The sequence below is a fragment of the Monomorium pharaonis genome, chromosome 3 (genome assembly GCF_013373865.1).
Source record: "Monomorium pharaonis isolate MP-MQ-018 chromosome 3, ASM1337386v2, whole genome shotgun sequence".
In the NCBI taxonomy this organism is placed as follows: Eukaryota; Metazoa; Arthropoda; class Insecta; order Hymenoptera; family Formicidae; genus Monomorium; species Monomorium pharaonis.
In genome coordinates, this window is record NC_050469.1 from 21908880 (window position 1) to 21930660 (window position 21781).

Below are 21781 nucleotides of genomic sequence, written 5' to 3' on the forward strand. Positions count from 1 at the left end.
TATTCGAGAGAAAGGAAGGCAGGGAGAGAGACAAATGGCAATAAATTCTCGGTTAGGAGCAAACCATTTTGTATTGCGAATATTCTCTCCTTTATTCTCTGTATTATACAGATCATAAGAGGAATCAGAAATATTGATGTATGTATGTTTATAATTAACTGTCTACAATATATCGTATATTATCACGTACATTATGTATTATTAAACTAATAATATGATACTTTATAGTGATAACATCTGTGTAATTTAATATATTCGTAAAAAATAATGGAATTTACACACGATTTGTTAAATATTTTTGATTGATATTTTTAACGAGTCTTAATATGCTTAATATGTTTTGCACTCTGGAATTAAGCTAAAGTCTGCTTCTGTCTGTGCAGAAAAATAATTCTCAAATCTACAATGATTGTCTTATGTATGAGCAAGAATATAAACTCTTCTGTAAAGAATTTGTTAATCTTGAAGAGGCATAACTTGCTCACATGAAGAATTTTGTATATTTAAAAAAAAATGGATAAAAATAATTTTAATACAAGTAATTGGAATCTTTTAATACTATTATTATCGAATCGATTATACATTGTGTTCCTTAGATAACTTATAGTATTGAAGTAAAAATATAATCAATGAGTTCTTATACCGATAAATGTTTAAACATACAATATTTTGCTGAAATTTAAAATTACGAAGATTTTATATTCTCGCCTATATATGAGACAATGATTGTTGTGAATTGATACAAATTTTTGTTTATTCATTGATTGCGTGGTTATCTGGTCTGTAACATTATGCCGCATATCCCATATCTCGTGCATTGTCCTTATATTCTCTCGTATTCTCGCCCTTCGAAGATGCCGCAACGATACGCCCGGACATATGCATGAGATGTATGCCGGTGACAAGACTGGCAGATGGAATCGGCGCGGAACGTTACACATTCGCGGCACAGGCGCACATTGTGTCGATCCTAATCCGATTACACGGCCCATTGAAGTCAGAAGTGCGATCTTTTAAAAGGGGCTAACGTAATGCGCTTGTTAAACGCCGCGCGCGGAGAGGACTGGACCGGATCGATATTTTCTGCGACGTGCTCTCCCCGGCCAAGCGGCGTAGAAGGATACGCGTTGCCAACAGAATCCTCCGCCCTCGCCGTTGGCCAGATAATCTGGCGGAAAGCTCGTTACCCTCGTTGCCGCTCGTATTGCGGAATTACTGTAGTCCTCGAATTTGTACCGCGAGCGAAACCCTCTCTCACCCTTGGATACTGCTCTGAAACCGCTATCTTTACTGGTTGCGGCCGGACAAAAGCATCTCGAGCGAAGCATCTCCTCACCGCGCTTATCGATAACTATACCGCACGAAAAACTCGCGACGTAAATCCCTGACGAAGGTTCCCCGCGGATCCCATGTGCTTCCCGATACTGTAAAACGCACCGGCTTTCGATATACTGTGAAAGCCGCTCGTACACCATTTCTGATTATCCCAGAATGGTTTTTATAGCTGACAGAAATATTTTTTGTAAACATATTTTTTTAATATATAATAAAATACGCATTTTTGTACTATAAAAAGTTAATTTTCGAGTAAACGTTGTGAATGTCAATGTTTGAACATTTAATAAAAATTGACGTATTTATATTTAAACAAATATTATTAAAGTAACTTTCACGTTAAATAATATAATTTAGAACGCACGATTATTTTATTTTTGTTTTATATTTTAGATTAACTTTTAATATTACAATTTGTCATTGAAATAATTGTTACATGGAAGATTGCAATGTTGTTCCGGGAATTTTTTAATATTTTTATTAATTTTTTTTCTTTATTTTTCAGAATTATTCGACAATGAGTATGGACTTTGTGCGAACAGAAGCAACGAAATTTACCTCGAAATCGTTGCGCGTTTGTAGATGGAATCCGACAAGGTAGGCAAATAAAATATTGTACAAACATCGTAAAAATATGATAAAGATGAGAAGCTATATTTTGCGATAGGCTATCTGCTAAATGCTTTGCTGTCATAATTGGATCTCCCCTTGTGCGTTAGTTGCGAACACATTTTCTCGTTTGCAACGCGACGCCGCGGGCGTTGCGGAACGCTGGCTTTTCCGTTCTTTACTAGTTACAATGCAGAATACAGTCGATTCTCGACATTCTACATATTCAATTTGCCTCTTTTGATATTTTTCTATTTTTCCTCCGTTATCAAATCATTCCTTTAAACGACAATCTCAACAGCAATTTCTTTTTACATAAAATTGAAACCGATACTTAGATGCTCCATTTTCAATTTCTTATAGTATATCTTTTGATAGCGAGATTTGGCTTAAAAAATTATATCAATTTAAAATAGAAAATAAATAAATATTCAATTTTGTGTAACTTATTAACATCTCGCGATCAATTATTTTATAACTTTGTTTAATAAATTATTACTATTTACTGAATATATGCCACGCAGAAGAAACGATTTCTTTTCAATATCGCATCTGCCATATTAACGAGAAATGCATAATGCTATTAATAATTGGAGTAGTTACGTTTCGTAGATTCCTTCCGTTCACTTTACTCAAATTAAAGTCCATTTAATCGAATCTGATAGGAGTGCAATGGCTGTGCTGAATTTTAATACACAAATGGAGCCAATATACTTTAAAAGAGATAATTGCATTAGGCCAACTCGATACGGATGCTCATAATTCAAGAACCCATTGCCCATCTATTTAGGACGTCCACGAGCGACGTAGCGACCCTTTATTTAAGTGTAGGCCGCCCCTGGCACTCGCCGTGCTCCTCCATCCGCGACCGATCGAGAACCGTCGAATAAATGATCGACGAAACGGGAGAGGAAATTTATATCTCATTTACTCGATATATACCTTTCCTTAAGTACAAAGTGCGCCTTTCATCTCCCTCCTACTTGCGAACGTTGCCACGCACATGTGCGTACATCGATGAAGCTCGTAAGTCATTCATGCGAAAGAATTTAATGCTGAAGACGTACGACCCAAATTTTCGCGACAAGAGTAGTTAGAGAAAGTATCGCAATTTCCTAAATAGGCTCGTAAATAATTCAGATCGCATTTGCACTTAATATTATACATACATTGAGTCAAGATATTTCAACGAGCTCTCTCTCCTCTGTATTATTAGGAATTTATTCTACTGATTTCACACATCTCGTACATTAAAAATTCTTATTAAAAAATAAACGTTATTAATGGAGGTTAAAAATGGGCGAATTTGAATGAAAAAATGGCAAAGTTTTTATCATTTTGGGTTAAATTTATTAGAGTATATTGCTGTTGCCGTAAGAGACATAACTCCCCTGGAACTTTAGATTTGCTTTATAAACATTTTCCTTTTACCCTCGCGGAAATGTTTGCGAATGCAATAAAACGGGACAGAGCGCGGAATAATACGGAAAATCTCAATTCCCGACGGAAATTTCTCAAGTGCTCTTTGCCACACAATAACGCGTACAAAGTGCAATGAAATCCTCGCCGTTATAGTGTTGCAGGTAAAGTGCAATTGTAGTTGGCACTTTGATCAGATGATGAGAGCAGTAATAATAAAAAGCGCAATTCATGTAAAGTATTTACGTATTTTAACAAAGTTTCTATTATGTGTAGTAGAGAGTTGTTTGTTCTGACTAATAATATTGCGTGCGCACGCAAAAGTACAAAAGCTTCAGGCCGTGATATTTACTAAATAAAATTACTTTTACTTTACAAAATAACGCACGAATATTAAAAAATATATTTTTGCTTGGATCGCGCACTTTCAGCATCTAGTATGAAGGACTTGTTTAATTCTTTCTACGGGATATCACGTCGCTCTGTTTTCATTATAAATAAAGAATCACATTGCCACGATTGCCACATTTAAAGAAGGTCGGTAACAAATTTGTCTCTCGTTAAAGCTCCCGACTCTCTTGTCATTCGCGTGGCAGTAGCAGTTTTATTCTTTTACCGTGAATGAAAACCCACCGACGGTCTCTTTAACACCGGGGCTGGCCTGGCCTGGCTGGCTTGAATCCCGTGTCGGACCGAGCAGCGCGGGTCGCGCAAAAAGCGCCCGCTGCGTACTTTCCACGGCGATCTCTCGCAGGAGTCCGGGTATCCTGGCAACCGGCGACCCGGCCGACCTGGACCACCTCCAAGGACAACGATCTGGGTTAACTTCACGCCGCGAATTCGTGCCGACGCCACCGTCGTCCCGTCTCCTTCTGGGAGACACGCCTGACGAATTGGCTTTTGAAGCTTACACCCCCTCCCCCCCCCTCCCCGTTGCCAGCGAATCGATTCGCTCGTTTTGCGGCGATGTTACCGTAAAGGGATATCCCCGAAGGAGATAAAGCCCGGGGAAATAAAGCGAATAAAGAGCGGGTTGAAAATTTTTCGGGTCGGAGGGAATGTATGCCGAGAACGCGTCGATCGCGGTCGGGTGAAATGTTATTGCGCGACGGTATCTGCAACCCCCTTTCGCTACTCCCTTCCTCCCCCCTGCCCCTGGCCATGACGTGGCTCGCGGAACATTGCGAATGCGATGCAACGTCTTACGAAGTCTAGGAAACGTATATACGGGCGTGCAATCGCGTTTACATATCTCCCGAAAGAACGCTCGCACGTGAAAGGGGGCTTTCACCGGATGAGGGCAACATTCGAGCATGAAATCTTCGATTACTGCAGCGACATTGAAGGCAGGCGACGTTGCGGCGTCAATATTTCATATATTGTCATGCAATATATTTTAGTTCGTCGCGAAATTACAACTCTCTAAACTGGCAATTAGGGTATTATTCACTAATTTGCTTATCACTGTGACAATTAGTGAGTATTCACTGTCTTTTAGTGAATTCGACTTTTGAATTAGTGCACTTATTTCACCGATTAATAAATTATAAATACAGCGGTGAAATTCAATGTATTTTCGTTGATTTCACTGATTGTCATTTAGTGAGATCGCGTGTGACGGATTTTGAGAAATTATACAAAGACTATCGAATTATCGCGCGAAACCGCAAAGTGGCCGTGCTTAACTGCACGTTAAGGAGGAGGGTACGAAACCACTGACCTTTCGCTACATCTCGCACACGTAACGAATATATTTTTAGCGCGCCGCTCCACGGTATTTTGCATTAGAACGAACTTTGCACTTTAATGGACCATCACGCCGTCATTGTTCGGAAATGTTTCCCAACGTTACTCATAATTGATTCGAGAACGATTGATTCCTAGGTCGATCAATTTGTATTTTCTCAGGTCGTTGCGCGACGAGCGTTCGTATGTTACGAGAGATTTCAGAACGTTATCTTTCGACCCAGTTACATATGTTACGTACGTACATTAGGCGAGTGCATTCATGCCTACGGGGTCACTGTAAATGTAGCGTAAGCGGAAACATCGATGCCATAAGGTCTGGCGCGTCCCGTGCGCTTAGGTCTCGACGAGACCACCCGGTATATTTATTATATTTGTTCAAGGCCGATGCGTTTAATGCCATGCTTGCGTAATAATTCGTATAATGCGCAGCAATATGCTACAATATTGTCTGAGCCGTTTGGGGGATGGAGAGGGGGAGGGGGAGCGGAATGAGGCGGAGGGTTGGAGGGTATAAAAGCGCCATGGATGGATCACGAGGCGGAATTATGGTGTGTTCAACCTGCGGAAGGGTAAATTCGGCAGATGCAACCGAAGATATCGATCAGAGGCGGGATCGGCCCGTGTTATGACTACGCCGTTATCGGAGCGGCGACATTTCCCGCCTTTTATTTTTTACAAAAAATTTTGGCGGGTAGAGTACCTCTAACTTTCGCGACATCGTCACGCGCGATAAAACGACCGTGCGTGCATACGGTTTGGAAAGAGAGAGAGAGAGAGAGAGGAGGGGGGGAGGGCGGAAAAGAGAGAAAGAGGGAGGAAATTTGAATAACACGTTTGGGAAGTTCGCGGATGTTCGCCGTCATCGAATTGCGATCGATGTTAAAGTTGAATGGGGAAACATTTTTTACGCGACGTATTTCGTGTAGTATTTGCGTATAATTGGAAAAACTCGAATAGCTCTTTAACGCTTTGAAAGGGTCAAGTGATCGTTGAATAATGGAATAACGATCGTTGAGATATGTTCTTCACCCGCTCGCAGCATCCGCACGCGTTTTCGGTGTTCATTTGCTATTGAAAACGAACCCGTGCGTATTGTTGTGCGTATGTGTGTCATGTTATTGAACCGGCCGCAGCTTTCCAACGTGTGTTTCTGAAAACTTCTTTAATGTATTATCATAAAAACGAACAATGAGGCGAGAGTACATAAAATTTTAACTGCACAAAAGAATAAAAAGAATGATGGTTCCATTGATGGTTCTTCTCGTCGAAAATATTTTTTCAAGTTTGTTATTCAAATTTAGTCTTTTATCAAGTCTTGTTAATATTTCATAATTTTTGTACTGTTACTAAAAAATATCCCTAATAATAAAATATATAATAATACACAATAAAAATAGCTTATAAAATCCCTTAGCTTAATCGAAATTTTCCGAGAGTGTCTACATATCGCGAAAAGTCTGACACATTATTGCATTTTATTTTATTTTTATTTATAATACATAGATATCCATCATATTCACGACATTGGCGTCCATGTTACTCAAAGAGTACTAGGGTCGCGTAATATTGTAAGAACTTACACGAGTATATTCTTTATATTGAATAAGAAGACAAAGTGCGAAATATGATAAAATGATAAAAATACATCAGGGAAGAAGCGAGAGAACAACGACCGAAAAGCGGAAAATTTGATGAGGAGAAGCAGAATGTGTGTATCATATCTCATGCAGCGAAAAATGTGATCATACATTTTTTTGTATCTGTTTTTTAAAGGCTTCAGAGATAAAAGGGGGTGGGGTATGTAATATAAAATTATTCCGCGAAGGAAACCTGCAAAAAATTTTAATATTTTGATGTTATTACATTAAAGTATTTCTAATGTTAATATTAAAATACGTCAGTATTTGTTGAAATATATAGGAGACGCGGTACCATTATACCTTTGAATATTGTATGGAATTTTATATTTTACATACGCGTAGTATATGCCTAAACTATTGGTGTGCAGACAGCATATATTGTGTCGCGCATGTATTTTTTACACGTATAAAGCTGCACGAAGCATATGACATGGGAATCGAATATTCGTATTTATTTACTAGACTGCACAAAGTCCGCGGGTGCAAATTTCATACGGAACGTGATGTTTGACACCCAAACATACACATCTGTTAAAAATCTATTATTAAAACCAACGTCGGATATTTTTGAAAGATACTGTTACATTAATCTTAAAATTATTCATAAAGTATTAATTACGGTTTTCGTTGTATTATTTTACTATCTTATTTCTAGTGATGTGCGTTGCCCTCCGACGCGAACAATCATAACAAACAATCGAGGACTAGTTTTCTCTTGGATCAAGTCCAAAATATTGTAACACGCGGGAAAACACCGCGCCTCCCTCCCCTTCCCTTCTCCCTCCCCCGACGCATCCACATATCTCATCAATTTACTGCGGACGAAAAAACAAGCGTACTAGTCGTCACATTCATATTTTACGTACACTTCCTTCCGTCGTTTTCCGATACATGCGTTTCATGCCCGTCCCACGTATGTCATGGGCGCAGCTGACGGATTGGTACACCGCATGACGATTCCGGAATGCATCGCTTTCTCTCGAAACTTAACGGCAGTCGCGGGCACGCATTTCAATCCTAACGGAAACGAGCAGAGACTGCAAAATATGCAATTGTTCATAAAAAATGGTCCCGACTATTTTTTATTATTTCTCTTTACGAATTTCTTCAAACTTTTTTTACGCAACCAAAAACACCGTATCTCAATCGATTTTATCGGGATTAATTATGAAGTTAATTATTCTGTTGATAAAAAATTCACTCTTCATGTTAATCGTAATATTGATCCAATTTTTCGCGCGACAAGGGACGGAATATAAAAAGCCGTAATATAAATTTCACGTTGGAAAAAAAAGAGGAAAAAAAAAGTGGAGATAGAAAATATTTTTACCTCGGCGGCGCACATACACACACACACACATACACGGTAATAAGACACTAAAATATAGAGTGCCGGCGAGAAAGTTGGCGTATCCACAGCCTCAAGAGCCACTCGTGGGCCCTTCATCGCTTCTTCGAAATCGCGAATGCTCATGGCCGCCTCCGCCCGGTTTTCCGGCATTCTAATTTACAGCCTGTCAAAGCTATGTGCCGGGCCATCATTCAGGCACTCATATCGCGGAAAATATGCATAATTCATGGAGAGCCCGGCGTGTGCCGCGTACAATATTCCGCGAAGGTTGAAGCGCGGACGAGCGAGTATGAGCCTCGGCTCACGATCGACCACTTGAAAACTCGCCGCTACTCGAATTTGTATGCTCGATGTGGAGCGCCGTGAGCGCCCCGGCGGATGGGGTGCATTCAGGCGCACCCGACGGGTTCATTTGAAATATCTAAATGGATTAATTTTATCGATCGATTCGTTGTGCTCAACCGTAACGCGGGAGACGAGACAACATTAACTCCTATCGCGCGCCTATCGAGGAGGTGGTTTAGTGAATTTTCGATGCACACGACAAAGTGCACCGAGACAATGGAAATTTGACTGACAAAACGTTGCAACGACGTGCAGATTCTCTTGAACGTCCGAACATGGTTGCATTAAAAAAAAAAAAAAATTATTAGCTTTTACTAGCCTCGTTGGGATAAAAAAAAAAAAACAGGAAATATTCGTATAAAATTACAAGCTTGTTGTAGATTACGTTCAGCGAAGAATGACGGTCTTGAAAATTGTTATCCTTACGTTTCCTCGAATGTCACGGACTTATCGTTATTCTCGAGAATCATAGCAATTCTTCCCGTATGTAGAGCGACGCGTGCACAAAAGCGCGCATTGTGCTGCTTCCTTCCGCATTTCCGACAGTTTTTTTTATCGCGCAATCGTCGTCTCGCCTTTCATTTTTTGCGAGTCACGTATATGAGAGGCACGGTCGACGAATAAAGAGGATAACCGGCCGGGGGGGGGGGGGGAGGGACAACAACGATCGCGACGTTGTCGTCCCGACGACGGCCTCCGGGTTATTACGCTAAAGGTCGACGAATTTCTCTGGCAGCCGGGCGTCGCGTTGTCCGCCCATGCGGAATCCGTGGGGAAATACGCCGGGAGAAACTGCACATGCACACACATACACGTGCACGCATCACTGGCTCGATACGCGACGAGTAGAGCGACCGTGGTTCGCTTCACGGCGTGGTTCGCGTTCCGCGTGTAACACGTGTCTGTCAGCTCGGCGAGTCAACCCGGCCGCTGTCACCCACATCTTCGTGGAACAGCGTGTCGCTAATACAGTCTCTTCATCGTCGACACGCTATCGACAAGTCCACCTGCTCTCACGTGCTATCGACTTTAACGCGCACCAACCGGTCTCGCGTCGTCACGCGAGGTGCAACGTCTTCGACGAAATCTCATGAATTATGCGAGTTACACTGTTGCACGTGATTATGATGTCTTTTTCACATTGCTGTGATCCGGAAAGTTAGTTTAAATATATGATTTTTAAAATACGATTCTCTTTTCCATCCAGGAAATTTAATGTTTGCTTTTGTTATTTTTAATTGTTTTTATTATTAAATGTTTTATTATTAATTGTTTTTTATATAATCATAAAGGTTTTATTTTACTGCACCAAATCAATTTCTATGAGTTATTTTTATTCTTGTGTGATATGTACATTTTGTACTGAAACAGATATTTTCTCCGTTACTGATTTTAATTTAGTATACGCAATTTATTTATGGGACTGTGCGTAATTATTTATTACATAACAAATCGGGAGTTTCAAAACAGATTTATTGGTTAATTAGATAGACATATTGATCTTAGGTCTAATTAGGACAAATCAATATACTGATATGATAATAATAGACCCGCTTAATTTTAATTAATCCTATATATAGATATAGATATTCTGGATATCTCAATTTTGATTTGAACGTTATCGTTTACATATATAATAACGATATAAAAATAATGACTTTACAAGTCTTTTTTAATTCTAGATATTAAGTTACATCGTATTAACTTCCCTGCTTGGTGACGTTAGTTTTTGGCTTGTTAATATGAAAGGTAGATTAGATGGGTCTTCATTGTTTCCGGCGATTATGACCTACTATAAAAGACGATCTTCTCCGTGTCGTCGGTGTCTGCTTCGTATATTCTATCCCGTAGCCAGCTTTTCTCTTGTATACTGAGACCTCAGTTACTTCCCTGTTTACCACCTGTCTACTGCTGTTATCAAGCTTGCCTAGCCGTAGGCGTTGAATTCATTGGAAGCGATACCGAAAGCCGAGATCCTACAGTTTATAAAACAAGGTGTACGATAGTTAATGCTTGGAAAAACCTTTAGCAGCTTGATTGTGACCTGATAAGTAAAACAAAGTAAAGATTAAAATTACAGACATTTATTAATTTTATATAAACTTTTGCAATAATATTAATCGTGATATTAGCTGTTTTCTGCTAACATTTTATCTGTTTTAGAAGAAAAAATTATGTGTTTAAAAAATATCTGTATAACAATGTAAAATTTATAAGAATAGAAAAAGTCATATTAAGAGTACTGAATGAGTGTCGTAATCTTCAGAGAAATTGTAGTGACAGTCTTTCTCCATCGAGCTTTACGTAATTCTTGCGGATATAAAAGAATTTTCGACGAATAAAATCCTATTGTACTTTAAGTTTTACCAGGCAGGATCCCTGTAATATTTCCTTTTTTTTTTGCTTTTATCGAAATCATTCGGAATAAACGTCGAGAAAATGGTTGGTAATGTTTGCATAGACGATGTCTTTTCTTGCCCAGATTTGAGGGACTCCTGTTTTGAATAATGGAAGATATGGAATGAATAAAATTTTAGATCTTCGTCAGACTCACATTGAAGATCTTCTCGGCTTCAACTTGATCCACTTAAACTATCCAGATCTATCAAATCTATCAGATATAATCCACGAGGAAAAAGTGAAAATTTGAAAAATTTCTAAACGTTTTTCTTTCCATCAATCTTTATTAAAATTGTATGCGAAATATTATAATCACAAATTACAAACGTACCATATACATTATATTTCAATCACTCCAGTCTTTTTCAGTGATTATGGTCGCTTTCGGTTGCTGTATCGACCGATCGAAGATACACACGCTAATAATGACAAGTTTTAGTCCTCGTTAAAAAGAGCTTAATAGTAATCCGGCATTGATCGCGCAGGAAGATTTCTGTCCTCGACAGCCGCAAAGGTGGAATAAAATTCATCGACTGCCATGATCCTGAGAGTACATCAAAGCCGATAAAGCGAGGGAGGACAGTCGCGACGGGGACCGTGGGACGTTCACGGGATGGAACGGAGGCTAAATGTAGCGTATAATTTAGACAGCAGCTGCGCGACGCGACAAATATAATTCGGCGCATCAATCTGCGGCTTCGGGGTCGAACTTTGCCTATGAGAGGCGCGTAGTAGTAGTATTACATTGAAGTATCATGCAGCGTATCAAGCAACCACGTTGTATTTTATACGGCAGGCGCCCACGAGTACGATACATTCAGAATAACGTAGATATTTCCAGGTCACAGAGCATTTGAGAGCAGAGTGGAAAGGAGGAAACAGGGAATTTTATAATTGAACTAAATCAAACAAAATTTTTAATAAACAAGAATTTAAAAGCAATCATTAGTTCCGCGTGTTTCTTATTTATTATTAATGGGCACATAATTTACCGGGAGTGCTTTGTACTCAGAAAAATGGAAGAGAGCGAAAAAAGCATCATTAGGAGACGCAGAGAGAAAATGGAGGGATGACGGTAAACGAATATTAATACCGACGTACTGTGACTTACGCAACGGTAGTTCGCGCGAATATTGATAAAGGAGATCGTCCAGGAGGGATCGCCCAGTCTCCCTACATCTTTGCACCGTCGCGATTCATAAATGCAAAGGGTCGCGTTGAAGAGAAACGATTAATCATAGCGAGATGCAATCTACTGTCAAGCGTATTTATCATTTGCAAAATATGTTGATTATTTGAAGATGCGCTCGCATGATGAATTCGTGCGGTGATCCTTCTCCGCGATGAAGATATAGTACAGACAAGTAAGTAGACATTAATATGGATGCCTACGAACTTATGCCACAAGTAATTTGGAAATGCAGTTCATTATCCGTGACAGACTTTGTTGTCAATATGAACCAAGTAGTTCTCTGTATTTGAGAATTCGAGTATCGAACGCTACGTTTGTCAGTCGAACATAAGAAAATTGTATTCTCGGATCGAAAAGTTGCTGTTGTACTTTAAGATAGACTGAGATTTAAAAAAATATATAAGCTCATATTCAAAATACGCTCATAATGATGCTAACGCATTATTTGCGTCTTTATATTTCGATTTTACTTATAACAAAGAACAACGCAATAACGCGTTAACATCATTATAAGCACGTTTTAAATATTTGCTAAGTCAATGTATCTCTAAAATTATAGTTTGAATTTAGATATGTGAGTTCAAATTTGGCACACAATTTATCGAGAAATTTGAAGGTATTTGTAGAAAGCAAAATTGTAGGAACTATCGATTAAGACGAAAATATCGCGGACTAATATAGAAAAGAGAGATATTTACTTTGGAAGATTTATTTAAACGTGTATTAAATCTACTTTTACAAATGTTAATATTTTGTACTTGACTATACACATATGAAAGTTGTGATTATAACATTCCATTTTTATTAAACATATAATACATTTCTGTAGTTTATTTATTTTCTTATTATTTATTGTTACAATGCTAAAATTTTTAATAACAATAACAAAAATCTCAACGTTTATTTAAGTGCTTCAAATAATCAAGATTTATTCAAAATTTTATTGCGATTCTGATTGCGTTTAATTGTTCCGTAAATAAGTACCTAAATTTTTAATAAACATTCATCGGTACAGTCGATTACAATAGCTAATTCATTTTATGAGTACAATTATTTATCTGTTCTTCATCATTTTCTAAGTGCCATACAGATAATTTCCAGAACAGATTGACAGCTTCAAGATGATCACTTGAAATCTCATTTATGTATTAGTATTATTAAGTTACTAGATTATATTAACATAGTATCAAGCAGTTGGCAAGATGAAAACAAAGTGAATTTGCGAAAATTGATAGAAAGAATGAAAACACGCTTGCATATCTAAGCATATGACGAATATTGTAGGAAAAACGATATAATTACATAGAATATTCTCAGAAAAAAAATGGACACTACTCTTATACATTTTAATTTTTTATATTAATTATTGTTTTATCTCTTTTTATATGTAAGTATACCACAAACACTATTTACCTAATAGAAAAAAAATTATAGAAATAGAAATAGTTAATAGAAATAGAAATATTCTTTTCTATTAATATAACTATATTAAGAATACTCATTTTTATTACAACAATCACATTTAAGTGAATATTATTACTAATGTAAATTTGAAATTTATAATTCAAAGTATGAAGATAGGTCGAGGAACACAGCGATCCCTCTTGTCAGACTTCCTCGGTCAGTTCGTTGACCTATTAATTCTCTGTTGAAAGGAGGGTTCGTATGTGTACTGAGTACGGCGACGCCTCCGATATCGAGAACGTGACCGGCTTCGCCTTTTCGAACCTAAACATTTCACAGAAAACACTTACGTGACTCTCCAACACCATCGGCTGTAACAAAACGAATGACGCCATCGACCGTGTCGGAGTTAACTGCTTAACGACGTTTCTATAAACTTTCCTGCCGGCGGGTCCAAAAATTTCACATCGCCTTCGTCACCCCGTACTTCCCTCGTCCTGGCGCTGGCGATAAATTTCAACTTGCATGATGCATAATAAAGGTAACGTCAGAACGCTGTGGTAACGAGTGGAATGTGTACAAATAGATTTGCAGCGCAACGAGTGTCAGGATGTTTTTCTTTTTGCAACGACCATAAACATACGCCTGCGACGTAACAAAGCGTGAGATATTTCCCAGTATATCTTTAAAGAAACGTTGCAGATGAGACATATAAATAATTTTTACAAAAAAAAATGTTAAAATTATGTCTCTGATGTGTGGAGACATAATATTTCAAATTAAAAAACAATCAAGAGATCATAATTCAAGTCAATCTTTAAGTAGAAGTAGACAATATTTTCTCGTATTCAATTACGTGAGCTATTTTCATGAAAAATTTTTAATTTAAGTTACTCCGAACGTGAAACCCGAAAGGGAGTCGGCATATTCCCGGAAGTAGTTTTTTTTCGCGAGGGAGGTTCCCACGGGACCGAGAACTGACAAAAGTCTGTCGCGCCAATGGTAAGTACGAAATTAAGGGTCGTCCTGAGATGTTCGGTAAAGGGGATACACTTCTACGGTCTCTCGGGGCGCATCCTCTTTGGAAAGGTTTCTGGTGCTCACGTGCTGGATGTGCTAACGCTAGCTGTTGAGTACCCCCTCGCATGCCTTAGCCGCGGATCCGCTCATGTATATTCCATTCGCAGTTGCACGCACCCCATAAAGGGAAAACAACGATCTCCACGTATAGTGTATGACTTTCCGTTCCGCAATAAGCAGCGTGTCCTTTATCACGCAGCTGTGCATGCGAGCGGCCCTTATGTCTCGACGTGTATGACGAAAATTTCAATATCCGACCGAGAGGCGCAAAAGTCGTCGGAAAAGTCGAAATGAAACGAAGTGAGCTACTGTGAAATAGGAACGAAATAATCAAGCGGAATCTTTGGCATTTTTATCGTCGATTTGTACCGTGAATTTCCATTTCTTTTCGTTAATATCTTAGCCGGATGACACGACATAAGTCGCGCGAAATAAGTTTATATTATTCTCATTTCTTCGAGCGTGAATAAGCGCGTCCTATTTTCCATTCGTCTCTCGCGATATTAATTTGACACAAAAGCAAATAAGAGGAAGTAAAGATGTACTATATACTCTCAAAAATCAATTAAAGATACGACATATGTATAGATATATAACTCATTTTGTTTGGGACACTGATATTTACAACGACATGAATCTCTTCTTATATTAATTCCAGGTTAAAATATTTATTTTATCCAATTTAAAACTAATTTATTTTTAGACAAAATTTGATTAAACATAATATAATATAGATAATTAATTCTTTTAATTTATTTAACTTAACTAAAACTTTTAAGTAGATTCTTTTAATAAGAAAAAAAAGACTTTATGAAATTCTGTTGCTTATTAATTAATATTTTTAGAAAAATTGTATAATTTTAAAACTTTTACTGCCGAATTGAAATTATCTCAGTTAACGCGACTTTATTTCTTTTTACGATAAAACGCGTTCGCATTTTCTTATAAGCGAAATCTTATAACGTGAAACGCAATATTTTACCAGTCAGAGAGAGAGTCGCAAGAACAGTTGCAATAAAGAGATTTACGCTAGTATGAAAAGAAAAAATACGCTAAAAAAACGAAGAAAACTCCGAGATTTCTGTCGACTCAGACATCGTAGACGGATCGTTTGCATATTTCATAAAAATCTGTTTATATTATACAATTCTGGTGAAATAAATTAACAATATTGATTTACTCCTCCACCGATTACAATCTTGTAGAATACGAAATCACGTTTTTATTCTTATTTATAAACATTACGTGCATTATTGCAATCAACTAATACATTAAAGTGAGAAATATGATTTGATTATATCTACGAAACATATGATGAACCAAGTAGAATTTCTGGTCATTATAAGATTCGAAATTTTATAACTAGAACGTTTGATTGGTTGAATCTAACAGATTTCTATTTAATTAAAGCAACAAAACTTTTTTCAGTTTTTTTAAACTTTGTGCATTATATTTATTTGCAAATTGTAATTAAAATTTGCCGTTCATATTATAGGTCTATATTATAATATAATTATACATTATTAAATTAGAAGCAATATGTAGAAGAACTTCCAAGTATTTTATAGATATTTTTCATAAAATCAAATATTATAACAATGAAGTTACGTGGCCTTAATCTTATTGTTTGTTGCGAAGCGTGCATTATTGTATGCAATGCCGTGCGCCGTTTTGCCATTTACACGGCAAGACTCGTGCGAGCAGGTAACAGCGCGGGCTAATTCTCGTCGTTGTTGTTACCTTTCGAAACGCGATTGCGAATAATCGGAAACGCTTAAACGCTATCGTTCCGTATCGAATATTAGATTGTCGACAACCGACTAATCAACTCCCACGCTAATAACTCGAGTATTGGCTGATTATTCAAGGTAGAATTCCACAAGATATATTTTTTGAGAAAAAGAGTGAAAGGAAATATAAATAATTTTTTGCTATTTTTTTCACGAGTGGTCTCTTTCTTTTTTTATCATGCTTGGACTCTTACGATATTTCGAAAATTAAAACTACAGAGTAAATTCGAAAAGCAGAGGATTCTAATGAATTACAGTGTATACAAATGCAAGTTTGTATGTAATGCACGGATATTAAAATATGGAATTAATATAGTTTTATATTTTCATATCGCATCGCGTATTTCATCGTCTTTTGAATCTTTTCCCCATTGAAGTGTAAATTTGTATATTACTTATTATTAGTTTTTAACTAAAAACAAGAGGCAACACATAAATCGTTAACTCGAAGAATTATTGTTATAGAAAATTTTAATAAACAGTCGTTTATTAATGAATAATCTCAAACATAAAAAGTACAAAGAATATTTGAAAAAGAATATATATATCTGTTTTATAATAAATTAAATATTTATTTCATATTATGTAGAAGAGAAAAATCGATTGACATGCGACACGCGATACTTGTTTTGTATATATGACGTACACAATGACCAACCATTATATACTGTTATTTCGTAATACGTTGTACGCACAGTATACAATATTTTATAAAAGCGAGACTGGATTGATATACGGTCTTCATATTTATTTTTACAGTGGCACGTTATGGCGTATATACATTTGCCATGCTCGGTATCGTTCGCGCGATGAGATTCGAGCTAACGAATCGAGGCGCGAGATACTTCATGTATTACATTTTCTGTCGAGATACGCTCGCGACAAGTAGATATTCGATATTAACGCGAATATTCGCTAATAATTCGCGAATAATTAATGATTGTTAATCCATATTATTAATTAATGCTTACAATAAATGACTTGTGACATATCACATCGATAACTTGTCGAAATTGATATTTCGCACGATTTGTTTAATTAAAATAAAAATTGAAACTACAAATGGAAATCTGTGAATTATATTGCTTTACGATATTACAAGCAATAATTATTCCTTTGATATTCGGAGTAGATTGCAATATTGAATTTTGACGATTTTGTAGATTTACGGACGGTTCAACATAAAATTCTAATTAGTTATTAACTTAATTTATTGACTGAACGGAATATCTGACTGAATCCGAGTTGAGCGGTCTCGCGACGCGTAAATATATAAATCATAATTAACTCTGCATTTTAATATTTGCTGTGTAATATAAATTCATCGTTTGTATTTACGATGATTTATTAAAACTTTCTACTTCCCGAGATTCATTTATAATTTTCGAAGCATTATAAGATATTTATCTTGAGCAAATTATAGCTTCGTGTGCGGTTTTATTTTTCTTGTGGTTTTCTTCTGTTATAGTATCATAAAGTGCGCGTCACGAGTGTCAGCGTGAGGTATTCACCCGATCATTGCCTGTAATTAGCGTGTATTCGTAATTAATCGTAAGTGTGTGAGTGCAATGGAGAAAGGAGGAGAAAGAGGAAGAGGAAGAATAAAAAAAGAAAAGGCGGAATGACGACGGAGTAACTGTAAGTAAATGAAACTTATTATTTAGTTATTATTTGTTACTTGGACGGAATTAATCCTACGATTGTCACACGACACATTTAAGATTTATAATTCTTTGGATTCCTTTTATAATAATTAGAGTTTTATTTATAAAATTTTATAAAAATTTTTATATCTATGAAAACGATTTTGTTGGAAATCATATCATTGTATTTTATTAAAAATTAGTTATTTTATTGGAAATAGTTATTTAAAACAAACGAATAAAGATAAACGAAATCCAATACGCGTGGAACAGAATAATTTTTTATATAGTGATAATCAATTATTAATTTATGAATGTGTATGTATATAATATATGTAATATATATTATTTTTTATTATATATAAAATTATAAATAAAAATCTATCTTTGAAATCTGACACGGTTAATTAATATAGATTTTAATATTCGTTTTTATGAAATTTTTTATGGCAAAATATCGTGTGTAAAATCGCAAATATATAATGATGAATTATTCTATATTAACATTACTGAACTTAGTTTAACCCATTTTTTTTCTTGTTAATTAAAAACGAAAAAAAACATAAATAATCTTGTTTAAAATAAGATTGTAGAAAAAACTCTCTTTTTCTCTCCATCTTTCGCGAAATTGTTCGTAAGATTTATAAATAGAGAAACGTCACCGTGGTTGCAATCGCATCGCGACACGAACGACCCAATCGATTTTTCCGATACGAGAGTATCGTTCCCGAGGGTCGCACTACAGGAACAGCCGTCGTATTTAATGAACACTCGAGTACTCGCGTAAAATCGCGTCGCCGTTCCTCATTCGCGAACTTCGACATCGCTGCCGATTTCGATGCTTCTGGCGTTAATAAAGTTTCGACCAATTAGCCACGCGCTCATTAAGAAGGTCTCACACCAATGCAGAGGGGTGCGCAAGGGTCAGGTTTGCTTTGTGCGCGAATTGAGAAGGAAGCAGAAGGAGAACGGCGAGACACGAGAAGAGGAAGGCGAACCTTACAATAAGTAGCTTAATTTTCTTAATTAATATCAGTCTATCTTGAATATCCCGAGTGATCTCGAACGACTCGCCGTAGTTTTATCCTTAAAACATTGCAAGTGTAAATAAAAAATATGTTTTCTACACGTTCTGCACAAGTAAATTGAAAGCGGCGTAACATTCATGTTTCGATGCCGAAGATACTTGAGAGGTCTCTAAATGCAAATTTTCGACAATTTCGTTTATGTGAATACAGTTAATTGTTATTAATCTTGTTCCTCAATTGTAGTGCTTATCCATGATACAGATAGAGAAAGGCAATTTGGTTAATGCGGTTAGGACTGACTGATATTGGCTGGCAACATCCAGCAAATTAAACGGCTTCATGTTTATTCATGACGGCGAAAACCCTGGGATTGGCCTAAGATGCATTTTCTCGTGTCCATAATTGTCGAAACTTGGACTTGTACTCCTCAGAATCCCTAGCTTTCGTGGGGCGATTATTGTACAGACATTGCGCATATACATATAGGTACGCATATGTCGCGCCAGCCAGACTCGGCGCTACGTGTACGTACATCTCGTTGTCAGAGCTTGAAGTAGAAAGACTCAAATGGGTCACCTCATCTAATTTGTATGACAATGAAACGCGTGTTATCCTTGAGAAATTTATCTCAGTCTCTATCCTGTCGCCTAATGATAGACTAATAAATGTAAAAGGAAAATGAGATCGCCTCTGCAGCGTATCTCAGTGCCTAATAATAATTTTATGTAAATTTTGACAATCTTTAGCTCGCGTGAACTGCGCGCCGTAATTTTATCGGTCCTAATTTTACTTAGCGTCGTTAATATAAATGTAAGCGAAAAAATTGGTGAAGGAGATTATATAACTATTGAAAATTTATTAAAAATTGATCGTCTAAAGCCAGACTTTGTGACCGGTTTTGTAATGACCATTATTTTAATATAAATATAAATGTATTTTAAGTACACGTCATCGATTATTCTTCGAATATTCAGTCCGCAGTTTGATTCTACAAACGTGCATCACGTATTTTCGAAACTTTTGCCGACTATAAATAGTCCGCGCAAAACATCGATGGCCGCAATCGGGATCCCGAACAACCACGTCTCGCGTGAGATCCGATCCTGGCGCCCACCGTCGGGCCCGCCGTTGATTATTTCGTTTCCGAGCACGCCGGTGCGGTGCCCGCCCTTTTTCATACGATTATACACCCACGTGTCGTGCACGAGGTGTGCATTTAAAGCAAGGGAGTGCAAGCGAGATGCAGACGGCGCGGCGATTATTACAGGGTTAATGAGAGAGCGGTAATTGGTTGCGGCGAGCCGCCCACGCCGACCGGCCACCGCCGATCGTTCGCTACACTTGCTAGCCCTGGGCACTGATCGTCACGTTCAATTTGAGAGCAGCGAGGGCGAGAGAGAGAGAGAGAGAGAGAGAGAGAGAGAGAGAGAGAGAGAGATACACGCGTGCAGAACGAGAAAGAGCGAGCTTGCGTATTTGTCTCTGCGTATACAGGGTAATTGTCGGAAAATACGATGACGTGGCGACATCCCCCGACCAGGTCAGGGACGCAGACTCGGGTTCTCCGTTCCAATACGAAAATGATCGTCGCTTAACGCTTCAACGTTCAATTAATCATTTACAAATGAAGAGATATGTATTAATCGTCAATGAGAATAGCGACAATTAGGTTATTTGCTAATTTTGTGCGCCGATTAATTTTTTATAATTTTTTATTATGACAGAAATATTGATGTGATTCTTAGATGTAAGAAATTCGAATGCTGTAAAATAATTCTAATGGTCTTTTTCATTGAACACTAATCTGAATAAGAACTTATTCAATATTCTAGCAGATTCTCTTTAATATTTCCTTATCTTCGTTTCGAAAGTATTTGACTTGCTGAAAATTATATAAATGTAAGGCTCATTTTAATCAAAATTAGTACAATAAGTAGCGAGTAATGCTTTTATTCGCGAAATTATCTTCCCTCTCGAATTCGAGCGGATTTCATCCGAGGTGTGATATTTTCCTCCCCCGCGTTGCTTAAAGCTCCAATTTCGTAACGTTGTTCATATTCAGGGTTAAGGGTCCTCCCGCTCGTTTCTCTTCCGGAGAGAACATCACTCTGACGGTTAATGAGCCGTGGAGAATATATCGCGCGAGGAGCGATCGATGACATGTTGAACTTGGTGGTATACGCGTCCCTGACGTGTGTGTGATTTCATTATGGAGTCGGCGACACGCGTTTTAAGGCGATAACGGACTTTTTGTGTAATTCATGATTAATCGGATTAATGAGGGAACGGTAATTGGCTGCGGCGAGCTCGCGTACGTCCCGGCCGCATTCGCCCTCCCTCCGTGCCGCAGCCATCCCCTTATAAAGCCCGGCGGATACATGGCGCCGCGTATATATCGGCGTTGCCGGCAACATGACGAACAACGTCGGGTCATCAATTTATTGCGTGACGCCAATTTCGCGAGCTGCACGAGCAATCGCCCGGCGTTTCGCGCCTCGCATTATCGGATCGCGCGTCACACGCGTCAATGATGTTAAACATAACGTTAAGACCGCTTAACCGGGGTCGTTTTGGATAATGGACATTGGATTTGCCTGTCTTCGTTTCTCACGTGTTCTGCGGCACGACTCGTTAAGTGGATCGAATATTGAATTTTCTACGATTTTAGTTCATCACGTAAAACCTAATTGCTTCCGACGAATGCATTTTACCCCATTCCACTCCAATTTATCTTCAAACTCTATAATATTTGATTTTATTTTACTTTTATTTTACACAATGATATAATTTTACGAA

At 37.5% G+C, this 21781-nt stretch overlaps 1 protein-coding gene across 2 annotated transcripts in view; it reads left to right on the forward strand.

The window, feature by feature from the left end:
• The window catches only part of LOC105837927 (glycine-rich protein), a 65453-nt gene that overhangs the window by 8799 nt on the left and 34873 nt on the right, over nucleotides 1–21781 (forward strand). The window contains exons 2-3 of one of the 2 annotated variants that reach the window (XM_028189250.2): nucleotides 1841–1932; nucleotides 17783–17952. Coding sequence is in view for 1 of the 2 variants with exons in the window: in XM_028189246.2 (XP_028045047.1) it covers nucleotides 1918–1932 (15 nt within the window). In the remaining variant the exon portion in view is untranslated. The remainder of the gene's footprint in view (nucleotides 1–1840; nucleotides 1933–17782; nucleotides 17953–21781) is intronic. The other variant, XM_028189246.2, reaches the window with a different exon arrangement.